Source organism: Pempheris klunzingeri, chromosome 7 (genome assembly GCF_042242105.1).
Source record: "Pempheris klunzingeri isolate RE-2024b chromosome 7, fPemKlu1.hap1, whole genome shotgun sequence".
Lineage (NCBI taxonomy): Eukaryota > Metazoa > Chordata > Actinopteri > Acropomatiformes > Pempheridae > Pempheris > Pempheris klunzingeri.
The window spans coordinates 10,152,834-10,168,677 of record NC_092018.1 but is presented as its reverse complement, the minus strand read 5'-3'; the positions used below and the strand labels follow the sequence as shown (position 1 = coordinate 10,168,677).

At 39.5% G+C, this 15,844-nt stretch overlaps 1 protein-coding gene across 1 annotated transcript in view; it reads left to right on the top strand.

Moving 5' to 3' along the window:
- rasgrf2b (Ras protein-specific guanine nucleotide-releasing factor 2b) overlaps window positions 1-11,893 on the top strand; it is a 42,952-nt gene extending 31,059 nt beyond the window's left edge. The window contains exons 17-29 of the mRNA XM_070833519.1: window positions 1,958-2,451; window positions 4,279-4,404; window positions 5,306-5,395; window positions 5,916-6,022; window positions 6,813-6,925; window positions 7,144-7,204; window positions 7,853-7,956; window positions 8,565-8,649; window positions 8,733-8,930; window positions 9,414-9,493; window positions 9,588-9,705; window positions 9,796-9,864; window positions 10,372-11,893. Of these exons, the coding sequence (XP_070689620.1) occupies window positions 1,958-2,451; window positions 4,279-4,404; window positions 5,306-5,395; window positions 5,916-6,022; window positions 6,813-6,925; window positions 7,144-7,204; window positions 7,853-7,956; window positions 8,565-8,649; window positions 8,733-8,930; window positions 9,414-9,493; window positions 9,588-9,705; window positions 9,796-9,864; window positions 10,372-10,464 (1,738 nt within the window). The 3' untranslated portion in view covers window positions 10,465-11,893. The remainder of the gene's footprint in view (window positions 1-1,957; window positions 2,452-4,278; window positions 4,405-5,305; window positions 5,396-5,915; window positions 6,023-6,812; window positions 6,926-7,143; window positions 7,205-7,852; window positions 7,957-8,564; window positions 8,650-8,732; window positions 8,931-9,413; window positions 9,494-9,587; window positions 9,706-9,795; window positions 9,865-10,371) is intronic.
- The last annotated feature ends 3,951 nt before the right edge of the window (window positions 11,894-15,844 follow it).

Sequence of the window (15,844 nt, the reverse complement as noted above, 5' to 3'; positions counted from 1 at the left end):
TATTGGGCTGATACTTCACTGATGCATGACTTTTATTAATCTACCTGCTCTCTATCTCTTTATGTGAATGGAACAGCTCACAGGGGTTATAATTTCACCAGTTTGAAACATTTTAGGATGATTATGAAAAGACAGGAATGGGACAATCTGCAGCAAGTCTGTTGCATGTTGTCTCACTGGAGCATCACTACCTCAAGGCTTTTTTTCCCTCTCCGCATATTGATCCTTTTTGTCCCTCCCTCAGTCTGTTTTCTATCCTCCTCTTCCTACATCCTCTTCTCTCTTCTCTCTTCTTGCATTTTCTGCTGCTTGCTTCCTCTTTTTCCGCTGCTTGCTTCAAAGTTCTGCAGCATTCTGTCTCTACATTTTCTTGTGTCTTTCCTTCCTCTATTTCATCCCCCTCCTTCTCTTTCAATCTGGGATGCAATTTGTTCTTCTATTTCCTGCTCAATAACAGGCTTGCGTGAATAAATGATGGCTGTGTTTATCTATGCATGATTACTCCTCCCTTGATGTAGCTCTATGCACATGAATCTCTGAGCCATGTTAATGTCATCACGCATTTTATAACCAAAATGCTTGTTGATTGAAGCTTTTGCACTTTCATTGCCTAGTAAATAAGGCATTTAAATATTGCAAATGTAATTTGCATTTTTTTTCTGTTCTATTCTATGATGTTCCCATTTTAGGCACATAACCAGGTACTACAATCATATTAACTTTCAGCTTTAAGGGTTTTTGAGGGTGTTCATACACATTTGCTGAACAGTTTCAAATTAGTTTGAACCGTTTTTATACACAGACTCACAATTTTAAGACAGTGCAGCACAACAATGATCCTAAACATTTGATCAGGCAACCAAGGATTTTTTAGCATTAACCAGCATTTTTCCACTCATTAAGACTTGCTAAAGATGAGACTGCAAGCAAAAACCATCTTATTAAATGTATATTGCAAACTTGCAAGAAAATAGTTGCATGCCCAGTAGACACAAAGCAACATCAGCATTCATTTCAAATCATGTTCTGTTCACTTGATGACTAATATGTTCCCTCTAGCTCTGTTTTGTCCACCACCAACAGCTAGTCGCTAACTTGTCTGTTGAGCCTGTCTGCTCATTGGGGCTGGTCAAGTAGAGTAGAAACAAAATAGTAAAGACCATAAAACCAAAGCAGTTCGTTGATAGACGCTATAAAGGTTCATTGAACTGAGGTGAACTGCACAGACTGGTAATGATTTTCTGAGAGTTTGTCATGAACAGTGACTCCTTTCACATGACATATAGTCCATCATCGTTTGAATTGATAAAGATAATGATTAGAGCAGCTATAAGCTTATGTCAGTTTGTCCAACTACTTTCTTTCGTTCATTAAAACTGGGGAACCATGTACATATAGGTGTCAAATTCCTACACTGTTCATCTGATGTGGATGTAAATACCCTAAATTCAAAGCTGAAAATCAGCATTTTAACCTCAAAGACATTTTTTTTATTTCCAACATGGTGTGCAGGATTACAGACACAACACAATAAAAATTGTGTCATTGTTGTATACCTTCTGAATGCACTGTATGTGACCACTCAGTCACACTGGTTAACTACATTAGCTAAGGGCCCAAATGTAACTCGGAATGCTTTGAGGTCCCCAGTATGCTGTGACAATTCAAATTTCTTCATTCTTCTGTGTGAATTCTGAATACACAGTATGCCATGTTATTTTGACCTTAAACCAGAATTATGCCTCTAATACAGGAAAACTACTTGACAAAATGAATTTACTATTGAACATCTTATGGTTTAAGGAATAGAGACAAATAAGCTCTAGTTTTGAGCTTCTGCAATTGCACATTTTGCACATTTTCATCATTTTATCCTGTTCCCAAACTATTTCTCTATTCCTTTTTTTTTTAAATTTTCTCTTATGTTACTAACATGTTGCTTTTTCCACCCTTTCAGGTCCTTGGAGCTGTTCTTTGCCACCAATCAGAATAACAGAGGTGGTGAGCACATAAATGACAAATCTCCCCGTCTCTGCCGCAAGTTCTCCTCTCCACCTCCTCTGTCCATCCCGTCCCGCACCTCCTCTCCCGTCCGAACACGAAAGCTCTCCCTCCACTCTCCCATCACTGCCAGGGTTGGAGGCCTGGACCTGACTAGCCCTCTGTCAAACTTTAGCATTAACCATAACACTTCCCAGTCTGCTGCCAGTAGCCCCACATCTGCCCACACGCCCCAAACCCCGACGCCTCAGACCCCAACTCCCACCACCTCCTCTCCTCCTCCTCCTCCTTCTTCCACCTCTCCCCCACCCAACAACTCCAAGTCACCACAGGACCAAGGTCCTCCCATTCCCTCATCTCCAGACCAGAGTCCCTGCTCGAACCCAGAGGTGGAGGACGTGCCCAGGATCGACCCCTTCTGTGGCAAACTGAGACGGAGCATCCGCAGAGGTATGTTGTCATCTGATACACTGATAAAGTGGAAAAACACTAGTACTGTACCCAACATTAGGCCTAGGTTTTGTTTGAAATGTTCCCATATTAGTGCTGATGCAACAACAGAGCTTTAGTACTGACAGCAACGCAACACTTTTTTGATAGATTAAGAAATAGTAACATGCTTTTTGACAAAATCGTCTTTCTCACATCAAGCATAGAGCATCACATCAAGCATATATCAGCATCAACATATAGAGACTTGTATGAAATGCTTCAAAAGAGCTAGAGGTCACTCAGTGTGAAATGTTCCCTGTAAGAGCGGCACAGGCGCCTGGTGGGACATCATTATCTTGTTGCATTTGTGTGCTTGAGTCACTAAGCTGACGCCCCACCACACATGCTCAGATCTTCTAATAGTGATGTTAAACATCCCTCTAAGACTGGAGAGAGATAGTGTCAAGGCATTTGAAGCAGCACAGCAAGGACAAGCTGCAGTTAGACCCTCATTAGCATCTGCACACACATACACACATATGGTGTGTGTGTGTGTGTGTGTGTGTGTGTGTGTGTGTGTGTGTGTGTGTGTGTGTGTGTGTGTGACAGCTGCTAACCGCTCACTAGGAGACAAACAGCCATAAGTGCTCATACCATCAAACCACCCTCACCTCCTTCGCAGACTCTCTTTGTTTCTTTAGCTTTTAATCGGACAGTGTATTGAACTCAGAGACTGTAACACACACACACACACACACTCAGACACACGGCAATATTGTTTTGAGTGATTGATTTAATACACCTATTGGAAACTGAATTGAGTGTGGTCTATTTGTTTTTGCAGTGCTGAATTTTAGTATTCTGTTGCTACTTGCTATTTGTGTGGTTTTGTGTGGTTTGACAAGCTTAATTATCATTTGTCACTATGACTGGCGCATCTCTTCATTTGAAAGTGTCAAACCAGCTTCAGTGTTTATAATTACCCATGTGCATACAGATATTGACATGTGTTCCTACTTGTCTGTTGTCTTTTCTTGGCCTTTCTGTGTCACTGACAAATTGTCATCCGGTGAAACCTGGTCAATATACCTGTCTTTCAAATTATATCCAAATGACTTATGTTTCAAAGAAATAACATATTTATTCCCCAAGCAAAACATCAGGACACTTAAGTACTAACAAGAGCATCTACAGCAGGGCTCCAGGTAATCGGGTACTGTGTGGTGTTAATTGTACTTGGAGTCAAATACAGACAGGTGTCAAATTAAACACAGAATAAATAAGTGTTTATTTGTAATAAATGCACATTCTACCATACAGGAAGCAAGGGGTCACTAGATGGTTTGATGAGTGTGAAAATTAAGTGAAACATACTGTGTGCCATGGCCTTTACAGTCATCAGATCTTAACTCAATGGTATAACTATGGAAGATTTTCGACATGCTAGACCTTCCCCTCCGCAACCATCATCAAAACATCAAATGAATATCTTTTGGAAAAATAGTGTTCACCCTCCCAGTCAAGCTCCACAGACCTGGACAGTCTAAGACACCAAGTCACTTTATGTTGTTCTTCTTTTTAATTTGTGACACAGCACATGTAAATAAACATTTACTGGAGCATTAAATTGCTCACACATATACAAAATATGCATGGAACAGATGAAAGCTTTGATGTTATTCCCTGGTTATACTGAGTGATCTCTACGTGGTTGTGAAGTTAAGTACAATAAAATTCTCTTCTCCAGGATGACAGCAACAGTAATGACCACCATCATGACCGTAACCATCAACATCATCATAAATGCCACTGAGATTCTTGTCATTCTCCTCTTCTCCTGTCTAGCTGTGCTGGAGTCGGTGTCGCTGGAGAAAATAATCCCAGAGTCTCCTCAGAGCAGTGAAGCAGGAGACATGTCTCCATGTCGCTCCCCTTCCACACCCCGACACCTCCGCTACAGACAGCCAGGAGGTACTGATGTCTGTGTGTGTGTTTGCGTGGTTTATGACTCATAACTAGGCCACAATGCCATAGCCAGAGGCCCTCACAGTGGGCAGTGATGTGCCCACTGACAGGCCACTCTGCAGAGCCAAGATCGCTGACCCTGGAGGATGACATCTTTAGTACAGCAGCATAATACAAAGTTAAAAAGCTGCCAGACCATGGCATCAATGGTGAGTTTGAGTGTAGGTGTGTGTGTGAATGTGTGTGTGTGTGTGTGTCTGAAATATGTCTGGAACAAGAATGACATTTGTTAATACATTTAATACATTTTTAATACATTTTCAGATTAGTATTTTACATCTATAATTTCAATTCCATATATATCTGTTCTGTATTTCTATTTCACAAACACAAGTACAAATATATATTTGTGCTTTTTGCATTTTTATGCCTGATGTAATAAGTTCATATGCTAAATAAACTTGGCCCTTATCTACAAACAACATGCTCTCTTCATGCAAATTGCTGTTTTTAAAATTTGTTTATAGTCATAGTCGTCACATTTTGCATAGTGCTTCTAAGACAGCCTTGCAGTATATTCATGATATTTTGCCTTTGTTTTTTCATATGTCATTTACATGAATAGTTGTGTGAACTTTGAATTGTTGTCATGTACATACTTGTGCAAATATCTCATCAAAAGTTTACTTACTTTATAGTTATTAATCAGGCTGACACGCGAAAACTCACAAAATGGTGATTGCTATAAAAGAAATGTTTTGATGAATACAAAAGGCAATCTGACATTTACATTAAAAACAAGACAAAAAGTTGTTTGAATTTGTGACCACTGTAATGTTAGTCTCAATCACTGTCTCAAGTTCATTATCATTCATTGATGATAGTTTGTTTGTTTGTATATCTGCAGTACAATCAGGGGAGAACTCACGCTGCTCCGTCTCTCCTGCTTCAGCCTTTGCTATCGCCACAGCAGCAGCAGGACACGGTACACCACCAGGTACACACACACACACGCACACACACACACACACACACACTTGCTAAACATACTTAAAATAAAGAATAGCTGTGTTGTTCAAAGTGAATGAAACTGAATAATCTCTAATAGAAAGCTAAAGATATAACAGAGAGGCTGCTATAGAGTCTGTTTAGAATAAAACAGTTAACTAAGACTAATCAAAACACTGAAACTATAAAATTGTTAAAGGGTTAATTCAACCAAATTACAAAGAATAGATTTTTCTCAGTCATTGTTTGGGTGAATTGAAACACTGCTTACTGTATATGATGCCTCAATATATTAAAACTTTGAAATTATTTCACTTTTAATTCTTTGGTACATTTTGCTACACATGCTGTTTATGTACATAATTGAAATAGTTTTCAACTCTTAAATGATCTTGCTTTTGGTTGTAATATTAGCCCCAGATCAGTAATGAAAGTCTGACATTGTCACACAGTTATAACATTTTCTCTCTGTGTCTCTTTCTCCATTTTGTTTTAAATTTTTCCTCCAGTGTTTACTAACTCTGAAAGAACTTGTGATAAAGATTTCATCATCCGCCGAGCTGCAACTAACAGAGTTCTCAACGTGCTGCGGCACTGGGTCTCAAAACACTCCCAGGTCTGTCTGTAGCCACTGGTGTCTGTGTGTGTGTGTTTGTGTGTGTGTTTGAGGTCCCCTATTTTATGCCGGGGTGATCAGGTCTGTGGTCTCATTATAGCGAGTGTCCGATGTGTTCTCTCTTTGCTCCACCGCTCTTACTTGAGCATGTAAACAGCCACACGCACACAAACACACTGAATATTGTTGCCGTGTCAATTGGACGACCAGCTCACCCAGCTTCAGCCCACCTACCTACTCTTTTGCTAAACAGCCAGTGTTGGCTCTAATGAATTGAATATCACGGTAATTGCCTGACTCCCTGCTTAGAGGTCTAACTGCATCGATCTATTTATGTATTTTTCTTCAATAATACAAAGTGTTGTGATGACAGGCCAGCTTTAGTCGGCTTATTAACACAGAGGCAAACACACACACCCACTCACATTTTTCTCTGGGAGGCCATAGAACAAAGTGCTTGTTAAAACTGGCCTTTGAACAAGAGTTTAATCAGGGTGGGAGTAAAGGGGAAAAATAGGAGGAGAAGAGGGTGTAAAAACAGGGAGGAATGAGGGAAAGAGGACTCAACAGTCACATGACAGGGGCTGATGATTAGTTACGTTGGGAAAATAGAGAAAGTCATTCATGGAGAGAAAAGAGTAGAGAATGGACCATCTGGTTGTTTTTTCCAGAAATGTAGGTTTAGGTTAATGCACATGGTTCGGCATGTTGTGGCGGGTGCTCGCGAACCTGTTATGTATGTCTATGAGGGTTCTTTCAGGTAAAGACGTTCTTTTGTGTTTGTGTTCAGGACTTTGAGATGAATGGGGAGCTGAAGATGTCGGTGATCTGTCTCCTGGAGGAGGTGCTCAGAGATCCAGACCTTCTGCCTCAGGAGAGAAAAGCTACTGCCAACATACTAAGGTAGAGCACACAAACACACATACATGACAATATGCACACGCACATAAACATGCAGCATCTGTGTGAAGCACTTGAATAGTTAGTTAGTTTCTGTCGTCAAATTTTAGATTATCAGTAAAGTTTCCCTTCATTCTATTCTTTTATGTTCTACTGTATTCTGTTCTGCTCTGTGCTGCTCTATGCTACTATACGCTATTCTGTTCTATTCTGTCTCCTAGTGCCCTCTCTCAGGACGAGCAGGACGATGCCCAGCTGAGGATAGAGGACATCTTACAAATGGTGAGAAAACTGCAGCACATAAAATACTCAGATACATTTTTTCATTGCAAACATCTTCGAATTTTATGATCATAATGTTTTTGCTCTGTTGGGTCAATTAGTCAATTAATATTATACCTTTTGCTGTATAATGTAAAACTCTGGTAATTGGAGAATTATATAGCTTTTAATTTGAAATTGGATATTTCTATGCTTCTCCATGGGATGACCTGGTTTTATGGAGCTAACGCCTGTGATTTATTTGCACATTAATACAAACCTTCCCCCAAATACTTACCAGTTCCCAGAAATTAAACCAATCAGGAGTCATGAGCACCCTTGGTTAATTGTCTTGATAATGACTGAGAAGCACAAACCTAAAGATATGGCCTTTGTAGGATGTGAAAAGCCTCGGTCAGAACACTCTGTCCTGTCCTCCGGGCACAGGGGATAAATACACCCTCTGTTGACTGTGGCGGTCACCAGGGGACTGTCAATTGTCATAAAACATACTCGTCATAGCCAGTTTCAGTTTCTAGATATTTATATCTCCTTGTTGTTTGTGTTATGGTTTGAATATTTGTTTGTTTGTGACTCATGTGTGTACACATGTGTGTGTGTGTGTGTATGTGTGTGTGTGTGTGTGTGTGTGTGTGTGTGTGTGAGTAGGCGGACTGTCCGAAGGCAGAGTGTTTCGAGTCTCTCTCAGCGATGGAGCTGGCTGAGCAGATCACCCTGCTGGATCACATCGTCTTCAGGAGCATTCCTTATGAGTCAGTCCTCTCACTCATGCTCTCACACTCCGATCTGCATCAGTCCAAACAAAACTAAAATACCTTTATGGATACTGGTTATTATGCGACCCAGCACCTTCGGAAAGTATGTTTTCAGAGGGAAATTTATGAAAACCAATGACATTTAAAATGTACAGCCCCAAATATCAAGTTTTTATTGAAAAGAGTTTGACTTAATATTGAATTTACACAAACGTGTAAGATATTGATGTCACTCTGTGGTAAACTCAGCTTTATGGAACAACTGCTTGCAACACTTGCAATTCATTTTTTAATTATTTGCAACATTGATTTGTTCTTTTTTTATTCTTTGATAATGGATTCTATTCACCAACACTAATTTAGAACAATTTTCTTCTGTATATTGGCACATATTAGTCCATGCCATTACATATCATGCAGAAGGGTAAAACAGGTTAAAAGCCTCATTAGCTCAAGAAATCCTTTTCAACCACTGCTGACTGGTGATGATAATATCCTTAAATCACAGTCTTGAGTAAATGTTACTGATATCTTGTGAGATTACTGTGCCACTGTGCTAATTTTAGTGTGTGTGATCTCATGGGTGTCTGTCCTCCCTCTCTAAGGGAGTTCCTGGGCCAGGGCTGGATGAAGGTCGATAAGACAGAGAGGACGCCGTACATCATGAAAACTAGTCAACACTTCAATGATGTAAGCTCTTTCAATGTCTTTAAGCACCTCTGTAAATATCCAGCACATGTCCTTTTCTACTCTCTTTTCTTTTCCTTTTGAAGATGAGTAACCTGGTGGCATCACAGATTATGACCCATACCGATGTGGGCTCGAGGGCCAACTCCATAGAGAAGTGGGTTGCTGTGGCTGACATCTGCCGCTGTCTCAACAACTACAATGGAGTACTGGAGATCACATCTGCACTCAACCGCAGTGCCATCTACCGTTTGAAGAAGACCTGGGCTAAAGTCAGCAAACAGGTGGAGTAATTCTCCATCAGTCCTATCCACATATAAAACCTAGACTTCATATGTAAAACGCACAACCCAAGGTGTCAATAAGTATTTACTTAAAGATAAGTATATATAACGTTTAGCTTTGCCTTTGTAGTGTCTACACATGTATATTTTCCTGGTACAATTGATTCATTTAAGAGGTCAGAGAGAGAGACAATGCAGAGAGGCATTTAGCTGTAATGCTTAGTATCCGCTCTTGGCTTAATTTTGATGAGCACTAACTCAATTAAAGCCACAGTCATCTACTCACCAGACAGTCTGTCTCCACCAAGCCATGCTGCTTGTTCAGGACCAAATTTAATTTTGTTGTTTCATTGTAATCATTTTTTATTAAGAACAAGTGGATCTTAGGTTAATGCAACTGTATTGTCTGTCCCACGGGCTTCATGAAAATCTTTTTAAATTATATTTTAATGAAATGGTTTGTATTTTTGTGGTTGTGTCCAGACTAAAGCCCTGATGGACAAATTGCAGAAGACCGTGTCCTCTGAGGGAAGGTTTAAAAATCTGAGAGAGACCCTGAAAAAGTGAGTCGTCATTATATATACCACAAATGAGATAAAAACATGCTTTTAATGAGATAATTTGTGAAGCACGTTCCTTTACACTTTCTTGCTGCAGCTGCAACCCTCCATGTGTGCCATACCTGGGAATGTATCTAACAGACCTGGCCTTTATTGAGGAGGGAACACCCAATTTTACTGAGGAAGGTCTTGTTAACTTCTCCAAAATGAGAATGGTAGGCACATACATGCATATGAAATAGACAAAATCTATGTGTGTGTACATTGTACTTTAATTGTCAACTTGAATTCCACATTTTCCTCAGATATCCCACATCATTAGAGAGATCCGACAGTTCCAGCAGACTCCGTACAGAATAGAGCATCAAGCCAAGGTACTTTTCTATGAACATTTTTTATTTACTTATTTTTTTTAAATAGGAGTTCCTTTTATTACAGTACATTTTAAGAATGGTAAATTATAACTCAAAGTACTTTACAAAAGTTCTGGAAATGTATATGTGTAATACGTTCCCAAGAGCTAACATCATGGCCCTGCAGAAGCCATTGTAAATAATATCTTCTGCTACAAGACATTCATCCTTTAAACAATTACTGACTGTCAGTTTAACTCTTGTAGCTATTAGCTGGACTAATCATAGAACTGTGGCGAGTAGATAAAGACAACTATGTGATCTTAAATCAATGTGAGCTAACATTTGCAAAGACTTGCTGGTTTACTCTGTATAGAACCTTTTATTGCCATCTAGTCACCTTTTTTACAAAATTAAAAAAAAATATTTCTTTAATTGAAAACAGCCAAATGAAGCTGTAGCTTTCAATATAGGTTGCTGGTCTCAAACTTGCAGAATTTCTTCCCCTCTTTTATATTATCTGTCCAGGTGACCCAGTACCTTCTGGATAAGACTCTCATCATGGATGAAGATACGCTCTATGATCTCTCGCTCAAGATCGAGCCCAGGCTTCCTGCCTGAGTTACAGGTGTTTGTGGCCAGTGGGAGCCTGCCAAACCCTGACCCCCGAGGGCAACATGCCCACTTAATCTCATCAATCAAGAGGAAATAGGGAAGTTTTGAGAGCGACATGGAAATGGAAACAAGAGAGATAGAAAGACTGAAGTGAGAGATTTCAGTTGAACAAGCATGAGACTGAGAGGGCATGAGGATTTCTATGGTGTTGGACTGAGAACGGGAGGAAAAGGTTTTGGTTGCATTGCATGAGTTTTTTGAGGAAATGACAGGTCTCTATGTTTGTGCTCACAATTCCTCAGTCGATAGTGTGGTGCACATGACATCACTCTTCCTCAGACGGCCTGTGAATGCAGGAAAGGCTGAGAGCATGGCGTGAATGGATGAAATGTGGTGGACATAACAGAGATGTAGCATATACAGATAGTGTGACAGAGAGATGTCTGAGCTCGTGTCTCTGTGCTGTTGTCTGTGTTCTGTTGCCTGTGCATTTCCGTGCCATGCCCTGGAGCAAGAGCCCCAAAAACGCTTTCTGTCACGATAGTCACTGCATAAAACTTGCATGATTTTGGCTTGGGATGTAACTGTCTAAATGTCCTTTAACCTGACCCCTGACCCTCAGCTTAGCATGCTTCACTCTTACCAGGGTGACTCTCTAAGCCACTATGCATCCTCAGTGGGCTGGGAATGGCAAAATGCCTTTAAGCCTTCAAATATAATGTAGAAAAACACTCAAATGAAACACATAAAGATCATTTAAAATGAAAAACAATTTGATGAAGTGGCTTATTTTTCCATTGATGAAACAAGTCATTCCGTATTTGTCTTTGCCTAAAGACTCCCCGCGACATTAAAGAGCTCTTTTCTTAAAAAAATGTCCACATGAATGATACAGAATTAAACACTTTATCAGTGCCTTCCACGAGTGTAGGTCAATTTCCCCACAACTGCCAATTTACTTGCTTTAAGTTTTGTATAATTCCTGCTTGGGAATCTTACGATTTCCTTTAAAAATCTGACTGTAGTTTCACTTATTTTTTCAGAAAACAGGTCATGTAGACTAAACAGTAGCATGTTAGTGTGAAGACAGTAAAGTCATTGCAGCATCTGCTTGTCAGCAAATATCTCCCTCTAGTGTTAAAAAATTGTTAGAACCTCTTCTGACCCAAAGCTTTTGCAGCGTTTATGTGCAGTTACATTTTTTTTGGCTTTTACTAATTGTGAGATACTGACGTGTGTAGTCAGGTCCCAGTGTGTAACTCTTGGATGTAGGCTGGGACAGTTTTTGCACTCACTGAGATGTAGCTTTGCTTGAGTGACAGTATGATCGTTATTTACCATGCTATTTATTTCATCAGATACTGTATTTATGTTATTTTTGTATATAGTATCTCCATACATATCATATGATTGATGAAGAAAGAAGAATTGTTATGCTGTGAATATAGATTTTATTGTTTTTTTTAATTTTTTGTCTCTCTTGCTTTTATGTTGAATTCTAGTTTTGCATCCCAGGCTCTTGTATTGCAAGAAATCTGTTTAAACTTCATTTTAAAAAAAACAAAACATGGTTGAAAAAATGTAGCATTTGAATAATCTGAATTTGTTTTCTGTGTTGCTGATATGATGAACATAGTTGTCCTGCATGGACACAACAGCTGCATGTTGTGCATGTCTGACTGGACGCTCCCTGTATGTTCTCTCTCTGCTTCCCTATATTAATATTGTCTCTGTAGCTGTGGGGAGGCTCTGCTAAAAGGCATAGAAATAATATTTCGTGCATCGAATCTGGCACGTTTGTCTCTTAGTGTATCTCACAAAATCAAGCATAATCTTAAGGTTATGTCATCTGCAAAACAGCCTGTTGTTATGCAGTAGCAGTGTTGGAAGTTATGCAGGCCTCAGTGAAAACAGAGAACTTTCCTCATAAAACAATAACCTTGTTCTAGATTAGAGGAAATGTTTTCAGGCTTTGCATTTGTAAAAACTTGTCCTTTGCGCTGCGTTTTCTGAGTGTCTGTTTCACATGCAGGTTTGGGAATACAGGAAGCTATGTTTGTACTGTAAAATTATTTTTGTGTATTTGTTTGCATTTTTCACTTGTAGGTGCAGGGGAAATAAATTCAACATGCCTTAAGTGTTTGTGCATCTCCTTTTGTAATTTCAGCGATATTAAGTTGCTTCCGCTTTATGAAGTAGACTTTCTGTAGAAGCCGCCTATTAACTGCAACTGGAATAAAAGCTTCCATTTCAACTCATATGAAGGCTATTCCTCAGGTTGCATGATTGCTGTTGTTGAGAGTACTATACTATACAGGCTACACACAAAGGTATGACAAGCAGATAAGATGACAGAGGACAGGTAGCACTGTAAGAACATAAAAACGTCTTAAAGCTTTGAGGCTTTGAGTCTCCAGGTCCTCAACAACTGTTATTTCAGCCATTATCTTTTTTCTTTTTTAAACTATTGCAGTATATCCGTTAAATGATAACATGCAAAACAGTAGACAATGCTTAATTTCATCCTCTTTAATGTCTAACTGCTGATTTGGTTATGGATGTTGGGCAGTCAATTCATAAATATAGATTCATTATGTAATCCATGCTTTAATCAAGGTATTTAATTTTCCACCTATGATATCAAAGTGAGTTTGAAATATGCAGAGGAAACACTTCATATCTACAGGTGGAATAACAGCTGTCATTGCTATTTGAGCTTTTTGCAGGAAATAATGGAAATGGAGAGAGACTAGACAAGGACAGAGGGAGTGAAAGATAAAATGGTATGGTGTGAATCCCAGACAAGTTGAGCAAGTGTTTGCAAAGTGATGAAGTTGCAAAATGTTTGAGGCGATATGCCAAGTTGTTAGTGATGGATCTGCTGTCAAGTGGTTCTGATAAACTGACTGGGAGGTGACAGTTGTAGGTTGTAGTGTTTGCCTCTCAGTAGGAATTTTATAGCAGATCAACCAACTCAAGTCCTGTTCTGTGGGACAGATGGATGACAGTCAGTTTGAGTTTACCACAACACTGTAGGTGTGAAATATTAGCCTTTTCCAGAGAGAAGCACCAGTCAATCACAGGGACGACAACATAGAGACAGACAACCATTGACACACTCACACTCACACCTACTGGGCAATTTAGAGTTACCAATTAACCTAACCTGCATGTGTTCGGACTGGTGGAGGAAGCCCACGCAAACATTAGGAGAACATGCAAACTCCACACAGAAAGACCCCAGGTTCAAACTACGTGTGTCATTTTGAACTGAAACACCAGTTCAAAATCATGATTATTGGATAAAATAAAATTAGGCCAAGTCATGAAGGTGAGTCATTTGGTAAAAACAATAAGAGCATTTAAGATGTTTCAGAAGATCCCAAACAGAACATTATGGTTGAGCCTCCAGCTGAAGTGTCACAAAGCACCCAAACACGTAAAACTTCTTCACCTACTAACTTAATCAGAATGCCCTAGATCAGCATGGTAGGTAATGTTTACTCTATCTAATCTGTTTTATCACAGGTATCGCAAGTGGTATCGCAGCTAAGACACTCCAGTTATATTATTAAAGGGGTATGTACTGTGAAGACGAGTACATGAAAGAAAATGCCTGTACTGAGTATGTATGTATCTGTATGTGTGTGTGTGTGAGACAGAGAGAATGCATGCGCGTGAGTGCATGTATGAAGAGGCAGGCAGACATGCTGACTGACAGTAGAAAGAGGATTTTCTGTCTGTCGTCCAGTGAGAGGCTAATCCTACAGTGTCCCAATCTCTCTCTCTCTCTCTCTCTCTCTCCCTCTCAGATCCCATCTCTGTTCTTGAGTCTGCTCTCACTCTGCAGGTTTGAGCCTCACTGGACTGAGCTGCAGGAAACACACAGGCCCTTTGCCACCTCTATTCTCTTCAGGCAGGTGAGTGGTGGACTCTCCCTCCTCACCTCTCAGTATTTGTTCTTGCAGGTCTTCTCTATCTGTGTTTCCTGCCCTAGTATCCTCGAATGCTTTCCCTGGAGAAGTACTGTAGCTGTTTCACCTGTTGTTTAGGCTGACTTTTAAACAGTACTTGCTTGTGCTTTTGATCAAATTAGGGTCTTTCTTCTGAAAGAAGGTGAGCTCAGCTGACCAGCATAAGATGTCACTATTCGTTTCTCAGCATTTTATGGCCAGGGCTGATGCCAAATGTAAACTGGCACAGATTACTGTAACTGACTGTTACTTTCAATACTGTATGTGTGTGTGTGTCTGTGAGAAGGAAAACAGGTGACTTTGACCCATAACTTGAGACAGACAGAGAATTTGTATAATGAGCTATGTGCAAAGATACTGCAGCATCTCATAGGAGTGATGTAATATTAATTTATGCTGCAGTTTATAATGCTGTAATATTTTTCTTTGCTTGATGTGATTGTCAGTTCTGATATTTGATTGACATTATCAGGCTGACAGGCGTTAGGAAGGGCAATGACCTATTATATCAATATGGCATTATCTCTTTCAGCAACCAATCACAAATCATCTGATCACCTGAGCTAATGACTCAAACAAGGTGACCAATCAGAGGGCTTCTGTCTGCTTCTAGAATAATCCCATCACATAGATTGCAGGACTATTTGTTCCTTAAGCATTTCATAGCTTAATGTAATAGCAGTTGAGTCTACGTGTGTAGTACTGAAGATGTTAATACATCTGAATGTAAGTGAAGAATTGAATTGAATTGAACTTATGAACTGTATTACACACATTGGGAATATTCAAGATCCACGATGTTTATTGTCACTAACGGTTGTACGAGTACATTTGTGTGAAATTCTTTGGCTCGGAGCTCCGGAAAGGTATTACCAGCTTGCATTTGTATCCTTCCTGTGTCTCAGAGCAACAAACACACAACGTAACCATATATTTCAAGTCCTGCAGCACTGTCAATAGTCATCTAAACACAGAAACCATAACCATTAAATTAGATAAGAATTAATCTAAATAAAATAAAAAATGCATTGTTAAGGCTTTGTTTACTTTAATCCCTCTGTTTTCATGTTCATAAACTTACACCATGTTGTACATTCTCACCACTGTATAGATATTTGAATATACACAGTATTATCATAAACTTGTACAACAAATACAGCTTTTTGTCTTCCTGCTCTCCTCTGTGCGCAGTCTGGTTTAACAATCTGATTCCCGATTATCTGAAAGCCATCTGTGACATTCAGACAAGATGTTGTAAAGTTCAGGCTTGTTGAAACCAGCTGCTCAGTATGATACAAAGTGGTGCAAATAAACATGAACACATACAGTTACAGTTATGAGCCAAATAAGACTTTAACCGACTATAACCACAATTTGTGTGGATATTTAAACTTTGGTGTCCAGTGGGAAAC